Source organism: Botryllus schlosseri, chromosome 8, assembly GCF_051294905.1.
Source record: "Botryllus schlosseri isolate E-star chromosome 8, Bs_hap1, whole genome shotgun sequence".
Classification (NCBI taxonomy): Eukaryota; Metazoa; Chordata; class Ascidiacea; order Stolidobranchia; family Styelidae; genus Botryllus; species Botryllus schlosseri.
In genome coordinates, this window is record NC_137243.1 from 10762757 (window position 1) to 10786834 (window position 24078).

At 39.7% G+C, this 24078-nt stretch overlaps 1 protein-coding gene across 2 annotated transcripts in view; it reads right to left on the reverse strand.

Annotated features, from left to right (window-relative positions):
- Nucleotides 1-316: 316 nt before the first annotated feature.
- LOC145445215 (uncharacterized) overlaps nucleotides 317-24078 on the reverse strand; it is a 45253-nt gene continuing 21491 nt past the window's right edge. Inside the window, exons 2-7 of one of the 2 annotated variants that reach the window (XM_080323387.1) lie at nucleotides 13043-13120; nucleotides 12882-12974; nucleotides 12726-12803; nucleotides 11119-11184; nucleotides 9297-9412; nucleotides 317-549 (exon numbers count right to left, since the gene is read on the reverse strand). In XM_080323387.1, the coding sequence (XP_080179513.1) occupies nucleotides 9324-9412; nucleotides 11119-11184; nucleotides 12726-12803; nucleotides 12882-12974; nucleotides 13043-13120 (404 nt within the window). In that variant the 3' untranslated portion in view covers nucleotides 317-549; nucleotides 9297-9323. Of the gene's footprint in view, nucleotides 550-9295; nucleotides 9413-11118; nucleotides 11185-12725; nucleotides 12804-12881; nucleotides 12975-13042; nucleotides 13121-24078 lie in introns of those variants that run through there. The other variant, XM_080323388.1, reaches the window with a different exon arrangement.

A 24078-nucleotide genomic window follows, 5' to 3' on the forward strand; every position in this document is an offset into this window, starting at 1 on the left:
ATCGAAGGCCGATAGAATATTATGGCATACAAGCAGAGGTGGTCAAAGTAGTCACTGTCGCTACTCAAGTTGAAGTAGAAGTAACGCCGGAATTTCTACTCAAGTAGAAGTAGGAGTGGTGGTTCTACGCCTATTTTGCCTACAAAACTGAAAACGGTCAAGTAGAAGTAGAAGTAGTCTAAAATCATAACTACTTAAAAAGTAGTGTGAGTAGGCAAAATCTTCTTCAAGTACTTCAAAAAGTAGAAGTACTTCGTTACTGACCACCTCTGCATACAAGTCAATGACGACTATTGAAAAGTAAGATAGCGTGCTTTTACTATAAGCTCTCGTGGTTTCAAGTCGTCATATTGAAACTGATGGACGATATTCCACCATTGTATTGACTATTTTCTACTGCATCTCTTCCGAAACCATTCGATATCAACATTTGTGGCGTTTGAACTGTAACTGATTTTTATTCTTCACAATATTTTGATAATAATGCATCAAATTTTGTACGTGATCCATTTTGTCATTTCGCATTCTGTCCGTCATCTGACTTTATTCCTGCAAATATAAAAGATATTCCATAAGTGCCCAACCATGCGCATGTTATACATGGCTTTGTATATCCCGTTCAATTACAGTAATCGCGGCAAGACCAATTATGTTTCGAAAGTAAAGAAATATTTTCATCTGATCAAGTCAAACAAAAATTACAATGCGATAAGACACAAGGCGATGTAATGATGATATAGGAAAATGCCGAACGGCCGGTTGCGGTCTCTGGCACCCACCTCGGAATCGAACCCGGCCGCCGGGGTAACAGGCGCTTATCGTCACCACTACACTAACTCCCTTTAATGCCCGTTGAATGTATACTTCACTTGATACAGTCTACTAAATAGTCGGTTCGTCCCCTTTACTATCCTATCTTGGGTTGCTGATATCGGCCACCTACTGATTTGTGGAAACGAAATCTCGACGACTCCTCTATTAACAATTTCAACAGCAAATTCGGACTTTTCGTTGTGCCACTCAATACGCAAGAATTACCTCCCAGATGTCAGAAAATCGATACCATTAGATCAGAGGTCTCAAACTCAAATGTGCTTGCGGGCCATTTTTCCAGTTTTGAAGACGCCGCGGCCGCAGCATTTATAGGCGTATTCTATGTCTTTCCAAGTAGGCCTTATTTGGCGGGGATGAATTTTCCTATTAAAAGTGAGCCGATTCAACAGACTGACAGTAAACAAATATCTTCAAAATGTGATTGACGTTTGTATCAATTTAGGCCTGGCACGAAAAGAATCATCACATTTATAACTATGTGAATAGAATTGTTGTTGTACTTGACAAATATTAACTATAAGATATAGACACCATATGGGCGGACAAATGTATGATGCCATCATAAAAGCTACCAGGTTATAATTTTCAGCTACTATGAATATTTTGAATCCAACAGACTGATGATAGAGACTGATCTGATATCAAAACATTTTTAAGTTGAGCATTGTAATTCCAATCGAGGATTCGGGTATACTTCTGAAAAGTAGGCTATTAATCTCATGGCCAAATATCTTCAAATATAGGAGCAGAAAAAATACAAATATAATATAAATATATTAATGAATGTGTCCTAGTGATTGAAATGTCGGAACGCCGATCGGCCCATTGCTGTTACATTGTTGGAGCGTACCACTACGGTACTCGGTACCTTTAAATGGCCTTTAATAACATGGCTTAGCGACCAAAGATGTAACTAACATATTGCCAATGGTTGCCATAACTATACTTGCTTAGTTAGCGAAATACCAAGCTGAGACCTTCTCTTCTATACTATTCCCCTGTTACGCGATTAGTTTGTTGCGTCCATGGTTCTAACAAATTTACGGCATTCTGAGTCACTTCAAGTCCACTCAAGTCATTTTCATTTTGCCATCAAGTTAGCCCGAGTCTGAGTAATTCTAAGAAAGGTCGCGTCCAGGTCCAACTCACAAATTTCAGTCTAGAATCGTCTAAGGGTCCGGTTTTGTCATCATGAATTAGAAATGTGGCGAAATAGTGAATGTTCCACTGCATGCAGACTTGTACAAACTACTGAATTTTCAAAAAGCTCAACTAGAACTAGAACTAAAACTACTCAATTTTTAAGACTCGCAACTATAACTATAACTAGAACTACCCAATTTTCAAATCCTGCAACTAGAACTAGAACTAGAACTACTCAATTTTCAAAACTCGCAACTATAACTAGAACTAGAACTAACGAAATTTAAATATCGGCAACTAACTAACTAAAACACAACTAACTAAATTTAATTCTCAATCAACTCATTCATTTTTATTTTATTCGAATTCGGCGTTCCAGCCTTCCATATGAGCGTCGGCACAGCGAAATTACTGAAAAATCAGACAGACAGAACTATTCTGTAATCAGTAGGGCCTACAGGATAAACTAAACCATTTTCTGCAGCTGTTGCTGATTGCAGCGAATCAACATGAGTCGCGAAAATGTTTTTTCGTTGAGTTTTGCCCTCTTTGGGGAATACAAAATCCCAGCATGCGTGAAAGCCCTTTGACTGGGCGCAGATGTCGCAGTCATCCGAAGAAAATCTTTCGCCAAGTTTCGTAATTCTGGCAAGTCAGTCATATTCCGCCAACAGTTTAGCACATTCTGACCTAGGGGTAGTCGATGTTCCCTGGCATACTTTTTCACCTCAGACGGGCCTGATTTAACTTCAAGCGGACGACACTGACTTTGAGGTAGAAAGTTGAAGAGTGAGAGTCTCGGTTTCTTGTGCGTTGGAGAGCCAGTAGGAGACGACCCAGGCAATTTATGCAATTTCCTTTGTAAATATACCTTGGGCGACTCCAGATCGTCTTCTCCTTGTGCCTGGGCAGGCGTGGTCGGCATCATCATCACGAATCAAATCTCGTAAGTTTAACAGATGCGACAGCTTAGTTCCGAGATAATACTCGCTAGTGCACAGCAATAGATCACTAGCTCACATTCCAATTAGAAAACAACCTCAGCGGGAGATCGCGTGTCGCTGCGGACCGTCGATTGTTGTAAATTTGCCGAGTTATCAGTGAACTGGGCATAATCAATGTATTAACTATGATCTAACAATGAGCATTTGATCCTTTGTCATGATCACATCAGTAACCCGCAGTAACCTCACTTGTCACGCGAGGAGAGTTCTCATCACGCAGGACACACGAGTGTTTTCTAGTTGTTCGGCAACTAATATTTTTTTGAAATGCGCAACTAAAACTAGAACTAGAACTACTGAATTTTCAAAATCTGCAACTAGAACTAGAACTAGAACTACTCAATTTTCAAAATCCGGAACTACAACTAGAACTAGAACTACGCAATTTTCAAAATCCGCAACTACAACTAGAACTAGAACTACTCAAAAAACTGTTAGTTAGTTGACCGTCAACTAACTAAATGTTTAGTTTGTACAAGTCTGACTGCATGGTAGCGTTTGCAATTGATGTGATAGTGAAGTTTGATGAATAGTTTAAGGCGTTCGGAGCAATTTGAGAGGGAATTTTCACTTTATAACCTGGAAAGATATATGTGACACGTATGTTTTGTCAAATTAATAAAAATCTAAAATGTCGTCGCGGGCCGCACAAAATGCTCTGGCGAGCCGCGTGTTTGAGACCTCTGCATTAGATCATATATTCTCTACATATCATGACTATACCAAGATTTTCACAGATGGATCCAAGACTGCGACAGGGTGTGGATACGCTTTTCATATTCCAAATATTACGACGTCTGCGAATTCATTGCCGTCCTATTTTTCGGTATTCCAAGTAGAAGTCGACCTATTATCGACCTGGCCGATTATCGAGGCCGATATTTGGAACTTTGCCGATTTTTGATATCGGCCTCTGAAGGCCGATATCGCAGCCGATATTTTATATATAACAAAATTCAGAAATATTGGAAATTCAATGCTTCGTGTCCTCAATCTCACGAAATCGACGAGACAAAGGGCAATACATGACATAATTACCCTTGCAGGACGAGTTTATCTGGGTGAGCGTGCAGAGAAACTGTGCTTCCTGCATTACAATCTACCTCTACTAGACTGATCTTCAATTTGGGTTACCCCAAATGTCAATGAATGTGCCCAATTAAGCAATAATTCTTTTTAATTTCTGTTTTCTCGTTTGTTGTTCAGGTTTCCATGGCATGTACATTGTACATTTGTACAAGCGCCATCATGCCTATAATATATAATATTTTGGCGAAATGTTTCTCTGCTCCTTCCATATTAATATCGGCCTATGATATCGGTTATCGGCCTTGTGGGTGTATCGATAATCGGTATCGGTATCGGCCTGCAAAAATCAATATCGGTCGACCTCTAGTTCTGAGCCGAACTCATCGCTATTTCAGATGCCATACCTTGGGTGCTGAATAATAGCCACAGAAGTGCGGCTACACTCAGTGATTGCTTGAGCGCTCTAACATGTAGAGCAAATGTCAATTTCGCAACTCCCATCCAAATTCCCGCGATATTCGTGAAGATCAATTGAAACAACAAGGGGTCACATTACCACTTGTGTGGATTCCAGCGCACTGTGGTATTTAACATGATGAAATCTCCGATCGATTTGCAAGAAAGGCTGAATCATCAGAAACACCGCTTCATCAACAATTGGACTTCTTCTCCATAGGGGATGCGTACTAGCTCTTTAGGAATTCGTCCAGAAACAACTGGGATCAACTGTACAGGACAAGCGAGGCCGAAAGTCAATATAAGCTCATCAAAGACACGATTTACGATAAGTTAACAAGTTTAGCGTCGCGAAAAGATCAGATTATTCTGTTTCGGATGAGATCAGGCCAATGTCGGTTCAATTATCACCTACATAAGATTGGATGCAGTGATTCTCCTTTATGTGAACAATCTTTGTTGCCCGATACCTTCGATCATTATTTAATGAACTGTATTAAGTATGTACGGCAACGTGCGAATCTGAAACGCAACATTAGAAATGTTAGTCTTTAAATTCAGTAGAATTATTAACAATAAAATACATGTTGAACCATATGTGATTCGGTATGTCAAGGAAACGCGGCGCGTTGTTTAAATGTTTATGTTTCTGAATTCTCACTGTTTATGTTTCCTAGTTTGTTGTGTAACTACAGATCATTCAAATCTGCCTTTGTATGCCTCTGCCGATGTATTTCCTCTCATTCCAATATTTCTTGCATGATAAGTATTTGAATTGTGCAGTTGCTTGCGTATGAATATATTGTTCAATTATATTTATATATAAATCCCCTATATAGGCTATATATATTGCATAATCACTAGGGCAATTTTTTGCAACTTTTGCAGTTTTTTTTACAACTTCCGGCAGCTTCCTAAATACTCAAAAGCTACGTAGTATGGTGTTTTAAGCTGTTTTGAAGGAATCTTATATAGCAACTTTTTGCAGCTTTTCTTTATTTTTTCATGCAACTTTTCGCAACTCTTTTCGATTTTTCATGCAACTTTTTGCAAGTTTTTTCGATATTTCATGCAACCAACTTTTTACTGGAAATATTTGGTACTATATGTAAATATATCGCTTGATTGTTTCCCTGTCGTTTAAATTTGAGGTCATTACTGATTTTACGTACATTCAGGCTAGACCGCCGAAAATTATATTATCACTGGGTCACTTTTTTCAGGCTATTGATTTTGTTGTAGTCGCCAACATTGAATTTTGCTATAGTGCCTTGGATACGGAATGATTCGAGTATCTCATACCCCAATAACTTCAAGGAACTTGTCCATAGATGCAACTTTTTACTGCAACTTTTGTGAAAAATAAGTGCAACTTTCAACGGATTCGACAGCAATAAAAACTTGCTCTAATAACCACTATCAAGTCATTATAAAACCAATCCTTCATGCTGATTGAGTGGTGAGATAGCGCAGTGGTATATTCCGCGGCTGCAACACCATTGGGTGTGGGTTCGAGTCCGACTGAGGTCGACTTCAGAATTCCCGTACCCGAGTGTTGGAGGTTTATCTATATGCTCCTCCTCGCCACCTCATCCGCGTAAGCGGTGTCATACAAAACGCCTAGAATTGGTCCGTGCTATAGGTCGGCAGTTACAGAAAAAAATGAAGAATATCGGCCTGGTGTAAATGACCATAGTAGTCGGCAAACACCATAAATAGGCCTACCACGAAAAATATATATATACTGATTCTGACAACAGATCTGTTTTATCTGCTCAAAACGCGATTTACGGTATAACCCAAGACTGGGAAGTATGACTAGGAATTATTAAAAGGTTTGTTCAATTCTTGATCGGTAACAAAATGCATAAGCAGACCTGTATTGAATTTCTCTTACTTCGGAATCGTAATATAAAACATGCGGAATGGTAACATTTCGGGTAATCGCGAGACCCGCGAAAGCTCCAATGCGCCGCACCGTAAAATAATTCTGGGCACCATGCTGTAGATCAGGGGTCTCAAACACGCGACCCGCAGGCCGCATGCGGCCCGCGTCGGCATTTTTGATTTTCAAGTATTCGACAATAGTTAACTGCCACATATCTTTTTTAGATTTGAGAACTTAAAATTCACTCCAAAACTACTCCAAAAACCTTAAACTACTCGTCAAACTTCAATGTCGCAACACTTTCAAAAGCTACCATGCGGTAGAAGATCTGCCATTACGTCACAGCACTTGTTCATGCTGATCACCTGTTGATGATTCGTGCCGGAAAATTGTGATTTCGACTTATGCGCGATCTTTCGTAGAATTACTCGAACTCTGGACTGACTGGGTGATAAAATGACTTGAAACGTCGTGGGTTTGTAAAACCATTGATGCAACAAACTATCAAACTGTTGTGAGGAATAGTAATATATCAAAAGTCCGTAGCGGATGTAATATTGCGTCGTCATGCAGCGGGTGTTGCGTATAGTCATGTAGCGGATTTCGCTATCTAAGCGGTCGGTATGGCAACGAATGCCATTCTTTCGCCTCCTGGATGTATAGCTAGTTTCATCCCGGGTCTCTCTATCCATGTTATTATCGCTAATATAAGGTGGAGAGTAACAAAAGCGGTACACTCGACAGCTGTATCACCAATGGCTTTGTTAGGCGATTGGACATTTCTTTACTATGACTTGACACCCTAATCTTATATTTATGTTGTTATTCATCTGTTCCAATATTCGAAGGTAAACCTAACGCTGATTCAATTTGACTTTGGCAATGACATGATCAATAGCAGCATGCTCGAAACCTGGATTGAGCTACACTGCTCTGATATCATATCAATCCATGTTAAATTCTCTGTCTTGTTAAATTCTACCTATAAATTTTCTAGTATAACTGTAGCACGTCAAATGTCTGCTAGCTGCAAAATTGTAAGGCAACAGCTTTTACGATGTCATGATACATTTGTCCCTTTGCATTTTGTCTGTATCTCATTATTTTGACAAGTTATGCTAAGTACGACAACACTTTTATTCAAATATATAAAAAAAAAACGTGATTTTGTCGTGCCAGGCGTGAATATTACGATAGTAAATCACATTTTCCCAATGTGTGTGGAATGCCAGTCTACAAAGCACTGTTGGGATGACTCGGGTCATGACTTGACTCGAGTCACTTTGCAGAAATGACTTGACTTGACTTGACTCGGCGTATCAGAAATGGGGATTGACTCATGACTCGGAGCAAAATTTTTCGAGTCAATTTCAAGTCATCAATGTAATCGGTGTCGATAAATATCACTGTATCTTGCACGTGTTCGGATTGTTCACGAAACGCTGGTGTTACCTGTGAGAGCGACCAATCATTCAATAAGCGTGCGTTTTACTAAGCCTCCATTAAATAGTATATTCATATTGAAATGAACCCGAATATTTTCGGCTGACACTCGTCAGGGGTAATCGTCAGCAACTAGTTCTCTACTAGTTGCTGACGATTACCCCTGACGAGTGTCAGCCGAAAATATTCGGGTTCATTTCAATATGAATATACTATTTAATTGTATATTGAAGTTCTGTACCTCCAAGAAGCTCTTTAAGCCTCCATTGCTCTATCACAAATAAATTGACCGTAAACGAAGTGATCGGAGCTTACAGCTTACGTTGTCGTGTAATCTATTTCTAAAGGGTTTAGTATCAAAATATCTATCACTGATCTATTGACTGTTCATTTTGCTCTGTTCTAGCCTGAACTAAACCTCTTGCTTGATTTCAATAGAATTCGAATATAGTTTATAAAAGTTTATATTACTCGTCAACCATTGGCGTATAGGCTTGAATCGTATCTCGTGGATGTGTAACGGTTACTGCATTGCATCATTTCAATTAGTTTCTACTTTCTGAGGTTTCGTATTCTATTCTCTATTTTGACTGATAACTATAGAGTGAGGCTAAAGAGAAACGTATGTGGTTTAGCAGTTATACGTATATGTGTGAGCGACACAACGCCTTTTTGCAGGTATATTTAGCCCAATATTCGTTCCTCGATATAAAATAAATGACTACTTAATCCGTATTTCAAACAGCTAGTAAAATGCAATGACGTAATCATGCCTCGCACTTCGAAAAGGCAACTTGACTTGAATCGTGACATGACTCGTGACGGGACTTGACTTGACTTGACTCGACTTGACTCGAGTCAACTCCAAAAATCGAGTGACTTGACTTGACTCGAGTCACCTTCAAAAATCGATTGACTTGACTTGACTCGAGTCAAAATGTGCAATGACTCAAGATGACTTGTGACCGAAGGTAGTGACTTGATCCCAACACTGCTACAAAGTCGCGTCAAATAAGGCCTACTTCGAAATACATTGAATACCGCTATTATGATGCTGCGACCCGCGGCGTCATCAAAATCCAGGAAATTGACCTGCGAGCACATTTGAGTTTGGGACTTCTGCTGTAGATAAATGGACATGATGTGGATTAGGGTCTTATGAGAGGATTTGTTCTCTTTTTTGACCTTTTTGAAAGTGTCCTCGCTGGACGCCCAAATGTCCTCTTTATTGAAAATTTTGTTTAAATATAGGGTAAAATTGGAGCGAGATACAGTAAATCAGCACTAAGTAACGCTCCGGTGGCTATTTCGGGAGCTGGGCCGGAAAGTTGACCATCTTTTAGTCAACGGACCAGGAAGTGGGAAAAATTTATTATTATTTTTTCAGGATTTTCCTCCGGTATTACAAGTCTGAAAATTTTGAAAAAGAGTCCTCTTTTCAGATTTCCAAAATATGGTAACCCTAATGTTGATGTAACGATAAGTCTGAAGTATGTTACCTGAAGCATCTTCTTCATATTTTGAAGCTACATGGGGATGCATAAGCCGACGTCTTGGGAGCAGAAGAGAGCTGGTGGGCAGTCGATGTTCGTCATGCACTGCCTCCTATAATGTTCTGTGAATGCGAATTTCTTTGCCACTTTGTCAAACATATTGTCATGATGAAAGACAGTAATTGCTACCCTGTTTAACGGTAACTTATCAGTATAATTCGATTGAGACATATGTATTGAGACAATTAGTCAACTTCATAGTTCATAGGTTATATCAGTGCTCTTCAACCTGTGCGAATGAAAAAATTTGCAGTGCGAAAAACGAAGGTGATGCGAATGGTGTGAATGAAAATCCGGATGAACGCGGATGAAAAGGTTAATAATTGGTAATTTTTATGACGGGGAATAATTCAGATGAACATAATAGGAAATTCAAGGACAGTATCTCCCTAAATTTTGTAGTGGCGACGCAATTGTAAAAACTTGTTTGACTTACGACGCACCAGTAATCGCACCTTGGTCGTAACTTTGTCTCCCACAAACCGTAGTGAATTAATATTTTCGCATTATAATTATTATGCATGGTTCACAAGCCGGTGTAGTGGCAGATATACAGTGTATTAGCCCGTCTCAGCCGGCAAAGGCGGGGAAAATGACGTCAAATTGACTTTCTGCTTTCTTTCTCTGAGCAATCATCATATTTTCGTCAGCAGTGCGCGTTCTGTAGGATATGTCATACATGTCCGTAAAATCGTAGCAAAGCCTACCATTAAAAATGAATTATTTTTCATGTGTGAGGCTCGGGTTGCGAAATGCCACAAAAACTCAGATTTTGATCGTAGTCTCAAAAAGTCGCATTACGTTATTGAACAGTTATGAACTTTCAAGTTGGATTGCGCTAAAGAGCCGAACACACAGTATCGTGAGTCGTGACTTTCTTTGCTCTTCTCATTTACTCGCGAGACAGAAAATGGGAAATCGAAAAAAAAGAACACAAGTTAGAGAAGCGTATCATAAGGTAGCGAGCTCTAATGTGCCTACTCTCCTTGAATGTTTTGGACCTCGACATCAGGCAAAAGACTCGACACGAACATGTAGCTTTTTCACCCTATCGACAAACTGGAGCCTCCGGGCGACCTCTGTGTCATCTCTCAAATACGATTTCAGCCTGCAAGTATTTTCCACTCGCGGAAAATACGCAGCATTTTGCATAGGAGTGCAGAACAGTTCTTAAGATCTGGCCGTCTAAGCACTAGTAGACGTCCTTGTACAAAATCTAACAAAAATTGTTTGGCCGAGAAGCGTTTTACTGAAATAGAAGAAATCAAAACGAGGGAAAAGGGTTGCCTTATTAATGAGACTTTTGATATCCTAAGCTATAGCAGCCAATTTGTCGCAGATCTGAACAAACTATTGTTAAGTATCTCCATCTTCTCTTTGTTTAACAATTTTAGGTTGGTTTCTACGAATGAAATTTATTTTCCAAAAAATGTGCGAATGGAGCTCTAAAAGGTTGAAAAACACTGGGACATATCATTTGCCGCATATTGTTCATTGTTTTTTTACTTCATTGAGGTGCGTAATAACATGTAGAATGTGTACACTGTACATTACATTTTACACTGTCAATATGCATAGCCAGGATGAATATGCGGGACGGCCAAAGATTAGTGACGGCGTGACGTCACTCATATTAATCGTGTCGTGGTCAAAACAGTGTCGTTGTAATGTCCGTAAATACGCAGGAGATATTCGAGCCTTCGTCCGTCTATTGTCAACATTTTGGTCTCAACTAGTGAACTTCCACTTGCTACTTGCTATAACTTACGACATGATGAATCTTTGCAAATTTGTCCACTCGGGCAGTCGCTATTGCTTTGACATCCTCCTCCACCTCCACCTTATAATAAAATAGAAAACATAAGATAAAATATAAAATTAAAAATCCACCACAATTCACATCGAACTGCGCAGATTACAAGTGCACAAAACGAACTGTGCATCAAAAGAGCAGACCATTGAAACATACTTTTTACACAAAACGAAAATATTATAATGAACATTTGTTGGGAATCAGTGTGATTTCTGCTGCACCCTTCTAGACACCAGTTCAGAAATTGCGAGTCTTAACGCGGCACAGTGCCATCGTTTTGTTCGGTCGAAACACAGCAGCATAATACCGATTGCTTAATTACAGATGAGCTGAAAATATTGGCGATAAAAATGGTATTTCAGGACGGTTTCGATTTTGAACCCTGCGTATACGCCGTTGCACAACACGAACCGTCGCAACAGTCACATTTCGACTGCTGTTCGGGGCTATACTTTCCTGCAACCAATGATGGCAAAGATGGGCTATCATCACTAATCATTAGGGCGATTTTTCTACCTAAACACGGAAGATTTTGACCCAACAAATCAAAATTTTGACATTTTTTTACCTTAAAAATTTTAATTTTGACCAAATTTGACCTAGCGTATGCAAATTAGGTATTTCCCCACATAATGTTAGAATTGTACTACTTATCTTCATTTCTGGTTGGAACTGTCTATCCTTACGAAGTAGTCTGGCCTGAAAAAAAACTTTGTGTCTCAAAAACTGGACAAATTTTTACGCGAAAAAATATTATTGTAACGAAATCTGGCCCTATGAAGAATTCCAGTACTTACATTACGCATTATCGTAGAAATAATTTAAAAAATGTGTAGTACAACGAAAGATACTTTCCTAAATTCTCGGGTAGAAAGTGTCTGTCCTTATCAAGTAGCTTGCCAAGAATAGAGAAAGAGCGTTCAAAAGCAGCAGTTGTTGACTGACAGCACTGAAGTTGTGCGTACGCTGCTGGTGACAAACCGTGTTGCTTCATTCTGGCAATGGTGTTTACATCACAATTTTCCATCATGCGATTCTTGATATAGGAACCATGCAATGGCCACGCAGTCTTGCTTTAGTTGGGATATTGCGATACGTTGAGCATAACACCATGTCAGTCAACCTATTTGTTTCATTTGAATGTTTATGATTCACAATGAGCATACAATGGGCCGTCTACAACGTTAGGCCTATAAAGTAGGCGACAAGCTGTGAAATGTCAAATTATAAGTTCACCGACAGTGCACAATCTACGATACAAACGAAATGCAGGTTGCAAAAAAGTTTTAACTCTGCAAATAATTTTGACATTGTTTGACCTAACGCTACAATTTGGGCCTAATTTTGACTTTTTTTGACATGTCAAAAAAATCGCACTGCTAATCATATGTGTGAGTTGAGATCGTCTCTTCACCTCCAGGGAGCCCTTGAGACTGGATGATGGTACCCCTAATGATCTGTAGAATACCGGTAAAAACACTAATGGAATATAATCATCAATCACGTTATTTTGAAAGCCAGATATTTCAACCCAATACAGCCGATTCACTATATATACTTGCCTGAAGGCACATCCTTGACGCACGAGCCGCCGACGCAAACACTGTTAGGTGAACAGTCTCCGTTATTCAGACACCCCCCTATATATGTATACAATACATGAACGTAATAACTTCTGCAGTTTTGAATATAGCTGGTTACAATATGCAGCAACTTGCCTGGCAGCAATCCAATTCCAACGCATTCTCGGTTGGGGTAAAAGCATGTGAATCCAATAGCACAGTGGTAACGGTCAGCTATCGTACACTCGTCTGTGATCCAGAATGATGTTGACTTAAGGGTAGCCTACGCCTGTTCGATTACTCTCCAATATACGTACCTAATCGTATGCATACATTCCTGCCGTTTCTGGCACCGCAATCATAACCAGGCAAGCAGTCCCAGTTATGGGAGCATTCTAATAAAATAAAATCTCGTTGAATAAAGTTTCTTGTACTCGGAATGAGTTTAATCTCTGAGAGAGAGAGAGAGAGAGAGAGAGAGAGAGAGAGAGAGAGGGGGAGGGAGAGAGAGAGAGAGTCTATACTTTCATCCATCCAAAATACATAAAAACAGACGGCAATAATGGTGGTACAGAAAATATGCATGTGAAGGTCAACTAGTCTGACCACACCAGCATCAAACAGGTACACTCGACTCTATACAGTCTGGCTGTAAAAAATGTTAGTTTAAAAAGGAAAACAAAAAAGAAAAAGTAAACGATGGTAGCAAATGATCAATGAAGCAATGTCTGGGCAAGGTAGGACAACAGTGTTAATATAACGACAAGAGGTGAATAAGTAGGTCTTTTTTGAATCTATTATAAGGCAATTCGTGGATATTTTGTGGTAATTCGTTCCCGATGATATTTCCTGAGTAGTCGATAGTTAGTGTAGTTAGTAGTTAGGTTGCTATTGGGTTGGGGCAAGTATATATTTCCCTTTGATGAGGATCTCGTGTAACGGGAGTGGACATTTTTAGCAGGTATGAAAAAGTCATCAAAGACATGAGGCAGACTATTTGAAAATATTTGTTAATAACTTTTGATGCTTCGAAGCGATATAGTTCGTCAACTCGCAAAATTCGATGCTTGCGGTATAGTAAGTAAGGCGATAATTTGGTACGTAAAGGTACAGATAAGATCAACCGTATCTTACGACTTTGCAGGGATCAATTTTGTGCAAAAATGTTTTGCATGTATTTCCCTACACTACGATTCCATATTGCAGGCGAGAGTGAAAAAGTGAGAAATAGATCGTTCGTAGTACTAATCTAGAAACCAAAGATTGCAGACGGGCCATTATTCCCACACACCGAGCTAGTTTTGATATTGTGCAATGCAGTGGCGGCTCGTGACAATATCGGGTGGTGGGGCAAGGGGTGCACGCGATTTTAATTGTCTAACTGACGTTACAATACTGCATTCCGACGTGAAAATGTGACTTCGTGGTGGTCACACACAGTTTGTATGTGGTATAGGCATTACGCATGGTTAACCTAGCTTACGTATTTTAAATTATTCGAAAGAAAATATGAAGTACAGTAGTTCATACCTGTATATTTTAACGTTTGTATCAGTAGGCCTATTGCGAGCAGCGTGATTTCATAGTTGCAAAATGTTCAATGACGAGTTCATTGAAATCTGGAATAGCCTACCCAGAATGAGAGCGTTGAGAATCGTGAGCACATCCAACGCATCGGGCCTAATTACTGCAGCACAGTCGTAAAATTACCGAATTTTGCGTAAGATATATTGAGAAATAGGCTGATCAAATAATCAGCTGTTAGCCGTTATCGAAAACGAACTAGCTATATCTTGCTTGTCAGGGGGTTGTAAGCAAATGGCTTGAAGGCCACAATTTCACGGTGTAATTGACATTGGAGAAGATAAAATAAAGTAAATATTTGAATACAAACGGAGAATCTTAGTAAACTATTTCATGAGATCATCATCTCATCACCTATCTCAGTATGAAACCCAGTTAAAATTTGCACAGACCAATACCGGCTTTTGCGTGAAATCCGCAATGCGGTTAAGCGGTAGTTAGGCCTATGTGTCAGACCAGTGTACATCTTTACCTTACTCGACCTCGATAACGAAATTACTGACCTAATCAAAAAGTAATGAACCTCAAAAAGTTGTCAACCTCGGGACTTGGCACAGCGTTCGATACTAAAATACTAAATTAAAAGTTCATGACCGATCTAGGTATGGAGCATCGTTAAAATCAATATAGACCAATTCCGGTTTTGCGTAAAATCTGTCAACGATAAATGGCGAGTTAGCTCTCACTCGACTTAGGAAACGAAATTACCCCCCACATATTTGGTACAGCGGTCGATACTAATACCAATACCCGCTTTTTAGTAAAATCTGTTTGCGATACATGAAGGATCAGCACACAGTCAACTTCGTAAACGAAATTACTACCCTAAACTCTAAGTAGCAACCCTGAAACTTGGAGCAGTGTTAAATACCCCCATCACGACATAAGATACCAAGTTTCAAGAACTATCATGTTACGAAACACCGTTAAAATCGATTTATACCAGCAAAGAGCGACTCAACGCATAGGACGGTAACAGAATTCAGGTTTATATACCATTGTTACATCACACTGGCAGGGCGACTCGCCAAGTTGCCCCGCTTGCTCGGTAATTTGATTTGATGAATGGGAGAGTGATTCACCGTGTCCTTATCGTGAGGGGCTTTGAGAGAACAGAAAGTGAAAGCTTGAATTAGCGCTACCTCAGCAAGCTCCAGGTAGGCATTTACAAAGCGAAAGCACAAAAGATAGTTTGATTTTCGTAGAGACTTCGCTATATATGGGCATTTACAAGCGAAAGCACAAAAAGAATGCGATTTTCGCCGTGATTTCGGTATATATTGATTGCTGAGCGTCTATAAATGGGAAATCATTGTTATTGAACAGAATTTTAGGTGGGGCAATGCCCCAGTTGCCCTATAGGACGAGCCGACACTGGTGCAATGTGCAGTCAATATGCTGCTTCCAAGACATTTTGGCATCAATGGCGATGCCGAGGTATTTTGCCGTGTCACATATGGAGATTTTTTATGATTGATGTTCACAGTGAAATTTTGATTGGCGGCGACATTATTTAAATGGAGCATCTCGATCTTATCTGCATTCAGACTTAGTTTGCTGACACTTCCAAGTTCCAACAGCATGAATAATCCTAATTATATTGCGATTTTAAATATCATAGTTGCGTTGTACCATCCATACACGGATAATTCTAGATTTTGACTGATATCGGACCTTGCAGCTATCAGAAGATGTCTTTTACTAAGAGTAACTATATAGTGAATGCGTGTAGGACTGTTGGTGTTAGCTGATGCTTTTCGGGCTGTATGTCGAGCATCTGTTCTGAGTGCGCAGAAAGACACAAAGTTATGGAGAAATAAGAGATTTCCTTATAAAATCATGTCATGTGTCATGTATTGTGTAATATCCCTATATATATATATTGGGATATATATATATAGCCTTCCATACCATCAAACTATGCGTTAGGATTGCAAAAATTCTGATTGCTCTTTTTTATATTTTTTGATATGGTGATAAGTGGGTTCGAGATTTTTCAATGTCATCAAGGGAGGCGTGTCTAAAGAAGTTTGAGAACCACTGCCGACTGTGATCGTTAACATCTGAAAAGATGGCTTCAACTGTATAAGGATAAAATACTTCAAATGTACTTCAATATATTGCGTGAAGTTTCGCAATTATTACGAACTGTGAGATCCTAAGTAGCATCGTTGAATCAAAATTGATTGTTCATTACTAGTCCGTCCTCAGAATACAGAATACTGAATACGGAATAGATCGTTGAATACTAGTCCGTCCTTAAGATTACCGGACCACGACCTGACCTAGGTACACTGTAAAAAATCTGGTAGATTTACAAAGAAATTTCTGCAAATTTTACAACGAATTACCGGTCGTAGCCAATAGCTGCGTGTAGCTTGTAATTTTACATTTGATATATAATATTAACTCAGTTTAGCTGCAAGGTAAAGTTACCAGAATTTCATCGCAAGATTACTGACAGTTACTCGCTACTGCATTTTACCATGCTATTGGCAAAATTGATTAGCTTCCGAACCCCAGCAGTGGGGCTGTTCAAAAGAAAACTTTTCCTTCCGATTTAAGTGGCTACTTGATAAAATTGTTAGGTTGGTTAAAAAAAACGCTGTACACCAACTTTGGCTCAATTCCAACCAGTAGAAGCGAAATTCTTGCAGTAAAAAGTTTTGAATTCATCAATAAAAATAAAAAAAAATTCAAAATTTTACTGTCATCCCATAAAATTGTTAGGCTGTCAGTAGAGATGATGCACACCAAATTTGGCTCAATTCCAACCACTATAGAAGCGAAGTTATTGCAGTAGAAAAATTAGGATTTGAATAAAATACTATATTTGCGGTGACTAACTCTTTAATTATTTATTCTAAAATCATGTAATTAGTAATTTTTCCACTGCAATAGCTTCGCTTCTAGTGGTTGGAATTGAGCCAAATTTGGTATGCATCGTCTCTACTGACAGCCTAACAATTTTATGGGGTCGACAGAGAAATTTTGAAATTTTATTTTTTATTTTTTAATGATCAATTCAAAACTTTCTACTGCGAGAATTTCGCTTCTACTGGTTGGAATTGAGCCAAAGTTGGTGTGCACGTTTTTTCTAACCAACCTAACAATTTTATCAAGTAGCCAGTGAAATCTGAAGGAAAAGTATTTTTTTGAACAGCCCTACCCAGCAGCCATTGTATATGTGGAACTGAATGTCACTGTGATATCATTCTCGTTGCGATTTGACCTGATTCAACCTCGTTCGCGAGACAGGGGTAGGTCATACGGAACTGACCCTAGTACCAATTTCGGTATAGTGCATAGTGGGGTACAAGAAACAACTGAAAATCGTAGCTAATGTGGTTACATCATAGCCATTATATTGTAAGGCTATGGCTACACGGTCGGTCTCGGCGGTTAGATTTGTTGTCATGGATAGGGCTGATAAGTTAGAAAATCAGTTTAGGATATATCATAATGTTCCTGAAACTAGAAATATCAGCACCGCAGGCTCCGTCGACCATTTGTTAATGGCGGACACGGCGACCTGTAATGTATATGTTACTTAGGTTACGCGTTGCGGGTTTTTCTGAGATTCGTAGTAAACAACCAACGCGCAACTGTGACATCACAGGCAGCGTCCAGTTGTGTAAGTAAGTAGCGAACCACATATGGGAGAATAACTATCAATTTATACGAAATTAGATGGGAAAGAAAGGGTCTATATGTGTTGATAGATGTTTCTTTATGAAAAACCGACCTAGATTGAACATTATAACGTGGACAGTAAATATTATTGGTGGGATATGTGAGCGGATGAATATCACTTATTTCGAAGTCGTCTGCGTACCCAGACCAGTGATGAGCGGATAGTGCTTTTCGAGACTCCGAATCCCTCCGACAACTTTAGTGTCTGAGGAAAACTCCCTCCGACTCTGAAGAGCTCAATCCCAGACTTCGAGATACTCCGATGAATCTCGTCAAGTATCCGAAACATAATTAACTACAGACAATGCTCAAGGAAAATGCCTTGCTAGATCACTAGGTTAAGATAGCTCATGGCCAATCATACCATTATCCATATCATTAGAGTGGCAAGCATGGTACGGTTGGTGATGTGTTTTACTAAATAAATGTGATAATATGGTTGGCCTTATATAGTATTGTCTACTCTCCAGTCCCCAATTGCAGTGCAGATGGCTGATTTTCATGCACTTGGCAATCATTTTTGCATGTTACCCATCATATTACAACTTTATAAGGTGTCAACTGTCTGTGTTTTGGTTTGTACCGGTAATCATATTCAATTGTGTATTCTGGTCAGACCTATCCAAAGATATCGGAGACAAAAGTTACAATTACAGTACTCCGAAATTCTCCGAAAAAATATCTGTAGTAAACTCCGACTCCGCTCCGACTGTCACAAAATCGGCAAAACTCCGCTCCGAATCCACTCCGACTCCGCTCCGATGCTCATCACTGGCCCAGACATGCCACTCCTGGGTTTTCCCACCAATATCTGTTTTTTTTAGCATCACCTGGGTTTCTGGGTTTTTGTCCTTGAAATCTGGGCTTATTTCAGCATGATTTTCGCCGGGTCAGTTTCACGCTCTAAAATGTATTATTAGATTAGTAAGATCATAATGTCCTAAAATGCAACCACTGCGGTTCGCCATTGTAGATGGATTTCGCTGTTATTGTAAAAGAAGAGTCTTGAGAGACTGTTTCACTACTAAAATGAGGGGCCTCGGCGTGATGCGATGGAGTTTCATTGAATTGAAACCTTCCGGTCGCAGAAAGTCATGTTCATAGGGCGACTCATTGGAAACGTTGTCTTACAATTTGTAACGATCTAAAACTTGGATGCTAGTATCACTCCAACAAATTGGTCGTGTATCGATAAATAATATAAACGTAGGACTTTGGTAGCTTTCACACCCTAACGTCCACTTGCGAATGAATATAACTTTATTTGTTACACGAGCTTTCGGAGCGCCGCTCCTTCGCCAGGTTTCGCTTCAACACCTGATGCGGCACTCCGAAAGCTCGTGTAACTAATAAAGTTATATTCATTCGCAAGTGGACGTTAAATAGGGTGTGAAAGCTACCAAAGTCTTACGTTTATATATATCGTCTGCTATCGGCGCAACAAAGTATTCAACGATAAACAATATGTAACTTTATAGCATGCACATTGTACATGGATAGACCCGGTGATGTTCCGATTAATATATCATATTGTTATCTGAATATATTTAGTTCCAACATGGATACTCGGAGAGATATCAGTTGGACACCCCCAGCAATTTAGTCAGAGGCGTTGGTTATCAGCACATTCGAATATACCATGAATTTCATGATTTGGCAGTTATTTTTTCGACGAAACATGGGTTTGTGTAATTATCTCAGATCGAAGTGATTGTCCCAGGATTAATCAATCGAAAGCTATTTCTTTCAATCTGGTCAGTTCAATGAAAATACACAAAAATCACCCTCAGAAATAGGGAATGGATGGCACTGTTACGAACATTCGCAGTGCGACGATATATTTAATACACCATCAGGTATCGACGCCGCGTGCCAATTGTTTCATAGCAATGCGTCGAGAGGAAAACAACATTTTTGCAGTGTCAACCGAGCAAAATGTATAGTATGAACTGTTGGAGATTCAATATCAAAGGCTTCTATGACTGTATTACTGTAATTGATGACTGCCAGGCTCCAGTTTTACAGATATCTTATCGATATTTGAGTGAAATCTAGGATCTGTTTTTTTCTGGGTTTATTTGGCCTCCACATCTGGTTTTTTCCGAAATATCCCAGTGGCATCCGTGAAGCGTGCCGTTTGGCCAATATTGAGTTTTGAGCAAAGTGTAATGCGAAGCGTGTTGTGATTGACGAAAATTGGAGATTTTCGTTGAAGATTCCTAGGAATGATGAATGGGATACGCATCGTAAAAGGTACAGTACTGCATAGTATTATAGTTACCGTGAATATCTACGACTGTGCACACCACCCGGATTACTTTGGCTGCATGATTTAAATATTTCAGCCGCCGCATTCTCTGTTCTATTTTGGGATATTAGTTGACTTATATAATGACCCGTGACACCACGTACTCCGCCGCAGAATAGTTGAAACTGTTAGTTTGTTAATGACATTTATCGCGTCATAGCTTAGATCTGTTTTCATCCACTGCTCGATATGTTTGGCTCTCATGCGGAATCAAATGAGGCACCTTTCGCTTTAATGCATAATGTAAGTCATGAATCTCAGCCATACCACGTCAAATGAGGACCCGTCATCCCACAATGTACCAGTATCGGTACTTCAAAACTTGTTATATTTTTGTTAGCCTATTTGTCTTAGTCTTTATTATGTCATGTCCAGATTAGGAACTTAGCTTAATATAGCAACTTACGCATGAAATATTTTTAGTGGAACTGCAAGATACTAGTCACACGGAATGAGGACGAGAAAAAGAAACAATTGGAAGTTTATCCGGCGGTGGAATTAATTCACCTTTTCTCGAGACCACTCGCGCTACTTGCATGCCTACTAAAGAAGAATTAGACTTAGCTTAATATAGCAACTTACGCATGAATTCTTTTTAGTGGAACTGCAAGATACTAGTCACACGGAATGAGGACGAGAAATGGAAACAATTGGAAGTTTATCCAGCGGTGGAAATAATTCATCTTTTCTCGAGACCACTCGCGCTACTTGCATGCCTCCTAAAGAAGAATTAGACCTCCAGCAGCATAGGCGCCTAGTTACGGGGTGGCGGCCACCCCATACAATAAGATTAAACGCACGCCGTCTGCGATTTCAAATCATCAGCGCTGTCAATTAGCGAGTCCGTGATTGCGCGTAAATGCCAACTGTTTACCATTAACCGATACGCTCGCGAATAATTGAATAAGCAGCTTCGTTGGCGACGACGAACGCCCCAATAGCTTGTAATCCGTGATAAGTAGGGCAAGTTTTTGCAACTTTTTTGTACAGCTTCCGGCAGCTTCCTAAATACTCGTAAGATATGTAGAATGCTGTTTTAAGCTGCTTGAAGTAATCTTATAGTGCAACTTTTTGCAACTTTTGTCCATTTTTTTCATGCAACTCTTTGCAACATTTTGCAACTTTTCGATTTTTCATGAAAGTATTTTCGGTTTTGGTGAAATACACGGCCAAATTCGACTGAAACACCGTAAATCAGCACCGAAGTGCAGGGAGATAGTGTAGTGGTTACGATAAGCGCCCAGCACGCAGGAGAACCGGGCTCGATTCCCGTCGGAGGTTTATCTGGGCTCCTCTTCCCCCGCCGTTGCCGTTCTTACGGCGACAAAAAAGCCCAGTAAAAGACCCGACGAAAGAAACTACTCACAAGGAATGGAAAGAACTAGTAGAAAAGGACCCGGCTTCAAAGAAGATCAACATCGAAAAGAACTGTAACATCGGGCACTCTAGGCCGAGGTGGATGTTAGAGTAAAGGATCGCTACCGATGCGTGTCGTTCGACATCCTCCTATCTGTTCATGACATCGCGTTGTGTCTTATCGCATTGTACATTGTGTGTGACTTGTTCAGATAAAAATAATAACCCAACAATGTTAATGTTTTAAGTGCGGGTATTTCGGGAGCTGAGCCGGTAAATTGACCATTTTTTTAGTCAACCGAGCAAAATGTGGTCTTTTAGTGCAACTTTTGTCTGAAATAAATAAATAAATGCAACTTTCCGCGGATTTAACTGCAACAAAAACTTGCCCTAGTGCAGAGGTCTCAAACACGCGGCCCGCCAGAACATTTTGTGCGGCCCGCAACGACATTTTAGATTTTTATTAATTTGACAATATAGATGTGTCACATATATCGTTTTGGTTATAAAGTGAAAATTCCCTCTTAAATTGCTCCGAAAGCCTGAAACTATTCATCAAACTTCACTATCACATCAATTGCAAACGCTACCATGCAGTGGAAGATTCACTATTTCGCCACATTTCGAATTCATGCTGACAAAACCTGACCCTTAGACGATTCGTGACTGAAATTTGTGAGTTGGACTTGGACGCGACTTTTCTTAGAATTACTCAGACTCGGGCTAACTCGATGGCAAAAGGAAAATGACTCGAGTGGACTCGGAGTGACTAGGAATGCCGTGAATTTGTTAAAACCATGAACGCAACAAACTAATCGCGTATTAGGGGGATAGCAATAGATCAGAAGGTCGCAGCTTGGTATTTCGCTAACTAAGCAAGTAGTTATGGCCACCATTGACAATCTGTTAGTTACATCTTTGGTCGCTAAACCATGTTATTAAGGCCACTTAAAGGTACCGAGTACCGTGGCGGTACGCTCCAACGATGTAACAACAATGGGCCGTTCGGCGTTCCGACATTTCAATCACTAGGACACATTCATTAAAATATTTACATTATATTTATATTTTTTCTGCTCCTATATTTGAATATATTTGGCAATGAGATTAATAGCCTACTCATCAGAAGTATACCCGAATCCTGAATTGGAATTACAATGCTTAACCTAAAAATATTTTGATATCAGATCAGACTCTATTATCAATCTGTTAAATTCAACATATTCATAGTAGCTGCAAAATTATAACCCGATAGCTCTTATGATGGCATCATACATTACATATATGCAACAATTCTATTCAAATCGTTATAAATGTGAAGATTTTTTTCGTGCCAGGCCCAAATTTATACAAGGGTAAATCACATTTTGACGATGTGTGTTTACTATCAGTCTGCTGGATCGGCTCACTTTCAATAGGACAATTCATTCCCGCCAAATAAGGCCTACTTGGAAAGACATAGAATACCCCTATAAATGCTGCGGCCCGCGGCGTCGTCAAAACTGGAAAACTGGCTCGCGAGCACATTTGAGTTTGAGACCACTGCCCTAGTGATTAGCAATCAGACAATCGAAGCAACCTCGTTTACGACGTCGATCTCGAGTGATTCTCGACACGCTTGCGCTGAGAAACACCATCATCTCTCTCGACCAGACGAGCGAATTCATGTTCTCCTTCTCTTAATTAAATTGCGTTTGCGCCCAAATTCGTTTACAAAATATTTCTTGAGTTAGTTCCGTGACAGTCTCTTTAATTGGAGCGCGAAACAGGACAGCGTGTTTGTGTATGACTGCGAATTGAAAGTCATTCCTGCGCAAAGTGCGCATTCGCATATTCATTACTCTCACAAGGCTTTGCCAACTTTTATCGGGAAATGCAACTTTGCATTTAAAACGTCGTTATGCTGTGCAAACAATTGTCGCGATGTCAGACTTGGAACTCCATTGTTCTGTACGCAATTTGAGGAATTACTGATTAGATGCGCGCTTTCTCGTTTGCTATCATATGTAGGCTACTTATTCTTGTCTGCTTTATTCACTCGTATTCCCTAGGTGTTACTTGTCAGTGTTTGATTTGTTATTAATACTGCGCGTTGTGCAGTGCACGGCGTTAAATTACGTTGTCAAAATTGACGCAACACGAGATTCTCGGTGGCGCAAATTCTAAATTTATTCGATTTGTTTGAACGGGAACCTTCTATGTTCCAATAAACTTCATTGCTGCACGAACTCTATCGAACCCAACCATATCGCGGATCGAATTTCAAACCTTTGGGATATGTATTTCTATTGATAAGGTCACGGCATGCACTCATATTGCTCTTACTGCAATAACACGTGGATAATTACAAGCGCACCAATGCACCATTTTACGATCAAATTCGTCTGACTGATCGGGACCTACGTATAGGCC